The following is a 6,918-nucleotide window of genomic DNA, read 5'->3' on the forward strand; positions in this document are numbered from 1 at the left end:
CGCACCGAGGCTGGTCAAGACCTCGGCCGACCTTGCTACGCGAGACGTCCTCCATTGACTCTCCGTTTTAGCAGTTGCAACTTTATCAGTTAGGTCTCCACGACCTTAATCACAAGACAGTCAAAATGCTTCCCCAGCATTCTTGACATAAAACAGCCATTTACAAACAGCATTTACAAACAGTTTACAAATACAGTTTCTATATTAACTCTCTTAATACATTGTTCCAAGAAAAAGTATTTTCCCAAAAAAGTAGAAAACCTTCATGTAAAAAGACTATTTATAAAGGAAAATCTTGAAACCTGAAGGTTTTTGTTCTTTAACTTCTCATTTGGAATCATTGTTCCAAGAAAAATTATTTTCCCAAAAAAGTGGAAAACCTTAATGTAAAAATTGTGAGACTATTTTTAAAGGAAAATCTTGAAACCTGAAGGTTTTTGTTCTTTAACTTCTCAAAATCTGGAGTTATTTGTGAAATTATTTATAAAGGAAGATCTTGAAATCTTAAGGTTTTTGTTCTATAAGTTCTCAAAATCTAGAGTTATTTGTACCTTCAAGTTTTAAATTTGAAGGTATTCTTCAAAATATGCAGGTGCAAACTACACTAAACTCGGGTTTTTTTCGAACACTCCTTGAAATGCTTTTTTCTCTCTTTACATTGAGCATTTCTCAATCCTTAATATGTAAATGAGGGCAAACTTAAGACAAATAATGAGCACATTAGAGATTTTTTTTTCCAAACTATTGACACCGCAAACTTCTTCCATGAAATGTGATTTTCTTATACATTTGCAAAGAGAAAATTGACCTATTTGAGAGAAGCTTGTAAGTATGCTTAGCCTACTCTATTTCCCACACACGGGTTCTCGGGAACATACACTCTATGAGGCTTGTCCTTCTACTGTGTAGCATAAACATTACAAAGGAATGCAACTAGAAAAGCAATGCATTTAGATTAGTCAAGTTTTGATTTTCATCCGTTCAAAATGGCAATAAAATTTTAGTGCACTTAATGGTATGGTGTGGAGAAAACCCATAACCAATCTTGTCATAGCAATCACATGTCTAGCCACATCCATGTCTTGCATGTGAATATAATGCTCAATCCATGCACCAGATGGATGCATCAATATAAAATTACACAAGTGACCTACCATATAAATATAAGAAGCATACACATCATTCACAAAAGCCATAAAGAATAATTACATGTGACATAGCAAGCCAGTCAATGCTTTGGCACCAAGAACTTCCACTCCATGCTTCACATGGTTCTACGGTGAAAGCATGTGAAGCTAGCCTACCTCCATGCACATAACAATCATCTCTAGTGGGGAAGACTAGCAATATAAAATCGACCATGTAAGCTAGTTTTAGGAGATGGTGATGGATAGTGCACAAACTTTGTGACCACATTTGCAACACATCCATGGCATGAAGCATGTCATATAAACAATCAAAACAAGTAATTAATCAAGCAAGGCAAATAAAAAAGATAGTATAAGCAAATCAAGGTTGTATTCAGCTTTTTCTTTGAGGCAAATTGCTCATACATCTCACATTTGTAAATAAAGCCTCCTCCATGGTCATGTCCATCCACAAGGGCCAGCTCCCATGGTGCTAGATCATGCATGCTCTTAAGATACATGTATGTGGTATAATTAATCGCATTCTCAAAAGAAAAAGTGAACCCATGCACACTATGCATTACATGTTTAGCTAGCTTGATTTAGGCCATTCATATGATGGCATGCATATCATGGTCCCTTACATGTTGAATTTCTGCAATTATACATACATAATTTGGTTTATCATTGTAGTAAAAAGGCCATTTTTTGCACCTCTTAATGGCTAGAACTTTGTTTACAATTAGGCCACAACAAAGTCACGCTCCTCTTTGGATTAATTTAACAAAGCTTTGTTCACTTTTTTTGTCTTACACATCATGATCTGTTAACATATACAAGCAAAAAGTGAAGATTCTTTTGCGAGGCGCGCACGCACACACACACACACAAGACATTGTTACTTCATCAATCCAAAGTCTCATAATTAAAAAGTAGGTGACTTAATTAAAGCAACACTTGACTAGAAAAATAATTTTGGTCTACCTTCATCTATTGATCAACTCTATTGTGGATGAAAAGTAAAACCTCTGTTGATAGGTTAAGAATTTGGATTTTATTGGATTTACATTGAAAATTGCCTCATGAAGGTTAGGGGCTATTAATTCAAGGTGCTATAGGAATTTAGAGTCATTTTTGTAAAACCATTATCACATATGATGTCCATGAATCACCCACACCCACTCCTGCAAAAACATCAAAGATATGTGGTGCTTTGAGTCCACATGAACCATATGCAGTATGAATATACACTTGGGAAAAAGAAAGCCATTATTTGAGCATTTAGATGATTGATAAACAATGTTATTTTACATATCATCAATTACATTTAATGATTTTGAATGTTTATGATTACGAGGGCATGTCCTTTGACTGTGCTGATGCCACTGCAGTAACAACAGTGTGTTCTCATGGTGTCTGCTGTAAGTTACTGCAAGGGATCCCCAGCATTATATTTCCCTATTAAAAAAGGTCACAAATGGTTGGATCAATGCTTAAAGATGGTGACAATGTGCCATAAGGGTAAGTTTCTGTGCTGGACCATATGCTAGATCATGGCACAAGGGGCGCATACCGGGCATGTTTGCGACCAAGGTGTCATTGTGAGTATAAGCTCTCTAAATCAAACTCGCAGCAGACAGATGACCGACTGCTCATGTAAGCCAAAACATTGCAAAACGGACCACCTCACTTTGTTAGGCCCTGCACTGCCTTGGACGGAAAAGCTCTGTAGAAAGAAGCTTGAGAAGCAGTTTCTCTAGTCTCTTTGAACCCGACCCCGGTTTAAGAATATCCGTGTCACCAATCACGGAGCACGGATCATTCCCATCCCCCCCAATGCACCATGCTCCCGGTGTAAACGACCCCTTTTTGCGGCGAAGTAGTACCTCGTCTATCTTATCTAACACAGGATCATCTTTGCCAAACTTTCGAGCAAATGGAGCCCCACTATCTGTCATGTTTGTAAAGTATTCCATGGTGAGCATAAGCGGATGCTGCTTTGGTGGCATGTCCCACATGATATAATGCATGTCATGATTAACAGTTGTGTTTTGGAACTCCTCCACGTTGCAAATGATCGTATGGAAGTAGCCCTCAGGTGATGAAACGAAATTTGTGTAGTACATTAGCATGATGCGAGGCAGATTGTCCCAACCCCAAATACAATACTCCATGAATGATCGAGTCAGTATCACCCATGCAGATCCTGCATAAACAGAGACATACCAAGAGCAAAAACATGTCATCTCTCTCTCTCTCTCTCTCTCTCTCTCTCTCTCTCTCTCTCTATATATATATATATATATATATATATATATATATATATGCATGGGCACGTGTGGTGTGGTGTGCTCAAGCACATGGAAGTAAGCGCACGCACCTGTGCACACTTGCTTCTTCTGTGTTTGTGTGCTTTTGGGTATGTGTGCTTGTGGGCAGCACGGGCATCTGTGGCACAGATACTCATGCCCAAACGCACAAACCTAAAAACAGACCCACCTGCAGGAAATCACAGGGACGTGTATGGAAACACACAACAGTTCTCAGTTTCACTATGGCCCCTGTAAAATTTATTTCAACCCAGAGATACAAAGGTCTTGAAAACTCCAGAAGTTCACTTGAACAGACCTATGCCCAAAACAATTGGTCTACGTGACTTCCTCAACAGGCATGCATCTCCATTGAGCCTAATGAGGCTATCCCTATGTGTGCAGACCTCATACAGGATGATCGACATGCATATGTGGTACGCATAATCTAAAATAAGCAGATAAACCCACTAGTTAGGGAGGTAAGCGCAAGACAACTACAATGCCATGCTTGCAGATATACCGATGCTTGATTAGATTGGTCAGATAGCAAGGACAAATACAAAAGCCAGCATGCCATTGCTCAAGACATGAAATCATGCAAAATCCTTTTCTGCAAGAGGTCCTCCCCCAGCTTGACATGCTTTTTGGAGCAAAGTAGTTGATGTCCTGATCACTAGCATTTTTTTTTTTGCAAAAAAAAAAAAAACCCTGCCCCCACTCCTCTCTCTTTCCTCTGCCGAGCAATCTGTACTTGAATGCCTTGTGAGATATCCAGATCAAAACTTACAAAGCCTACAAAACACACAGCTGAGCATACCAGTGAACAACCGGAAGCTTGTCGGCAGTTGCCGTCTCTGCTGGACCCAGAAGATGTCTGTTTTCTTTGACATGTAAAGCCCCGGATCTATCATTATAGGCTTTGCCCTCTGATTCCTGTCCACAAAATATATTGTTTCATCTCTTATACTTACACTAAACTGTAATTTTGGAAATGTCTTCTTGCTTGAAGAGTACAATGTAGCTACTTACTCCTTCCAAGCAAGTCTGCTTGTATGGTCTATGAAATTGAGGTCTCGTGGAAGATAAGATAGCACATGAAGCAAATCTGCCAGGAGAAATGCCGATGTCTTGCGTTACTCACAGCAGGAGATTGTCAGACATATATATTGTGCATACATACAATACATGTATATACACATATTATGCACACATACAAACAATCATACATACTATGCATACATACATAGAAAATGCATAATAATTATACATGCATATGTACATGCAAGCATGCATACAGCTACCTGCCACTGATCAATAGACCACTTTAACCTGTCTCCACAATTGCATACAGAAGGATAATCAATATACTGGTCAATCCACAGCTATTTCAATAAACACTCATGGCAAAGGAAAGAGCAAAGCTTATAAAGGAATCACAAACCTGCAATCTGCAAAAGGCCAGAGGCAATGCTTATATAACACATCCCATACATACATACATATGCACTATGCATACATGCATACACATACATATTACACAGTGATACATATTTTACATATAATTCATACATACTATGCATATAAGAGTGTACAGAGAGATACCATACATATATGTACTATACTATACATACATACATATTATACATACAATCCAAATACACATAGTAAACATTTATAAGTATGTATATACATAAAAACATACACGTGCATGTGCGTGCGCGTGCGTGTGAAGGAGACACGTACCGTCTTGGGTTACAAGAGGATAGTCTGAGGCACTCAAATTGATAAACCAATCCCAATCCTTGCTCTTCTTGAGTAGTATCGCAGCGGCATGTAGTGTGCATGCCACCATGGTGGGACCCTTGTAGGTTACAAGGTTTGCCTTTGAAATGAAATGAACATTGCCCACCTTCAGAAATGTGGGGTCCAATCTCACATATCTGGAGGCATCTACTCTTTCACGCGGCGAGGATTCGGAATCCAAATGCAGGACATACTGGTTCCTGGGATGGTATAGAGCCTGCAAAACTCTCTTCATCCTAGTGCCATCTCCCTTGGACCCTGATATAACATAAGCTAACTTAGGGGGCACGAGAGATGTGGATATGGATGCTTGGAGCCCACTGGATTCTAGTGTCTGAGAGCTTGTATAATAGTTTGTATTTCTAAACGGAAGGTATGCAAGGATGTTAGAGACAGATTTGTCTGAAGAAGCCACTAGAAAAAGAGTTGAAATAGAAAAGAAGGTCAAGAATATGGCACATTTGGCTATCAGTGGTAGTACCAATTTTCTATCCATTTCTTCTTACCCCTACATAAATTATGCTTAATTTTTTAAAAAAAAAGACTTGGCTAACAGCAAGGCGAAAATAGGTGACTGCTCGGGTTTCTCTTTTTTTTTTTTTAAGGCAAAAAAAAGAGGAAAAATGATGAAGTTTGATTTTAAAACATGAATTATTTGCAAATTAAATGTGCATAATTAATTCTTTTGTGAGTAATTGGACAAAGATGGGGCGAGAAACAAATTGCGAAAATGGGTACCCGAATTATGGAACAGAAAACCAAAAAATCTGCTTAAAAATCTGTTGTGGGCGATTTCGAAAAGCTTAAAAATCAGGCGGTTGGCCTCAGAAAATCTATGGTGGGCGATTAGAAAACGATTTGGGCGATTAGAAAAGGCTTATAAAGCATGCAATCAGAATACAATACAAATGGGCGTAAGCCAAAGACCTTAAGCAGAAGCCTCCCAACTACCCAAAGGAAAGAGATGGGTAGCCAAGATCAGGAAGAGCCAAGATTATGAGCTCTTAATTAATAATTAATAATGATTAAGAAATCAGCAGGAAGAAAGCTTTACGGAACAAAAACGCAGGTTTTAGGGCCTGGAAATGGAGAGTTTATGAAGGCCCACATGAAAAAATGCAGCGTTGGTGGGCGATCCGACATGAAGGCGGCATAAAAAAGGCCAAGAAAACCATTAATAAAAGTCAAATGAAACCAAATCAGATTAAGAGAGCTCTCGCCTGGCAGCCTCATGCATATCTTGCCTTGCCAAAATTGTTTCAGCTTCCACAACCAAGCGTGCCACACGTGCGTTCATCTCTCTTGCTGAACACCTCCTGCATGTGTGCACAGGCTTGGTGGTCACTAGTGGTAATATAGTATAATTATTCATCCCAAATTCCAATGATGGGCGTCTTGGTGGAGGTAACAGCCATCCTCATTGGCTTGGTGTTGGACCTAAGAGGTAGTTCACCTACGGGTGGACATTCACGGGCCGTTGTTGGAACGAAGAGGTAGTTCACCTACGAGTGGACATTCAAGGCCGTCGATAGACGCCAACTCAAAAAAAAAACATTTCATCCAATTATAACGGAAACTTTCAAAACTTTTCTTTCCTTTTTCAACTCAATTTCGTAATTTCATCCAATTATAACTATTTCTTGGAAATTTTGAGAAAGTTGCTTTCCTTTTCTACT

The 6,918-nt window shown here is 39.0% G+C and overlaps 1 protein-coding gene across 3 annotated transcripts; it reads right to left on the minus strand.

Moving 5' to 3' along the window:
* Nucleotides 1–2,385: 2,385 nt before the first annotated feature.
* On the minus strand, nt 2,386–6,603 carry LOC147612002 (beta-glucuronosyltransferase GlcAT14B-like). Of its 3 annotated transcripts, XR_015263621.1 has the most exons (5): nt 5,183–6,603; nt 4,469–4,544; nt 4,257–4,372; nt 2,701–3,333; nt 2,386–2,585 (listed from the first exon to the last, which is right to left on the minus strand). XR_015263621.1 is itself a non-coding variant. In XM_086783857.1 (4 exons), the coding sequence occupies exons 1-4, from the start codon at nt 5,736–5,738 to the stop codon at nt 2,822–2,824; spliced, it is 1,260 nt and encodes a 419-aa protein (XP_086639983.1). In that variant the 5' UTR covers nt 5,739–6,603; the 3' UTR covers nt 2,386–2,821. The 3 variants fall into 3 exon arrangements, 2 of the variants coding, with proteins under 2 accessions (XP_086639983.1, XP_086639984.1); XM_086783857.1 differs by having other exon boundaries at nt 2,386–3,333; XM_086783858.1 differs by having other exon boundaries at nt 2,386–3,333; nt 6,463–6,561.
* Between the last annotated feature and the right edge of the window lie 315 nt (nt 6,604–6,918).

This window comes from Cibotium barometz, chromosome 46 (assembly GCF_041138505.1).
Source record: "Cibotium barometz isolate CiBa-2024 chromosome 46, ASM4113850v1, whole genome shotgun sequence".
Classification (NCBI taxonomy): domain Eukaryota; kingdom Viridiplantae; phylum Streptophyta; class Polypodiopsida; order Cyatheales; family Cibotiaceae; genus Cibotium; species Cibotium barometz.

Coding starts and splice junctions, on each gene's coding strand:
- LOC147612002 (XM_086783857.1), bottom strand. CDS start 5,738: ATGGATAGAAAATTGGTACTACCACTGATAGCCAAATGTGCCATATTC. Junction 4,545..5,182: donor TCCTCTTGTAACCCAAGACG/GTACGTGTCTCC, acceptor TTCTCCTGGCAG/ATTTGCTTCATGTGCTATCT. Junction 4,373..4,468: donor AGCAGACTTGCTTGGAAGGA/GTAAGTAGCTAC, acceptor TTTTGTGGACAG/GAATCAGAGGGCAAAGCCTA.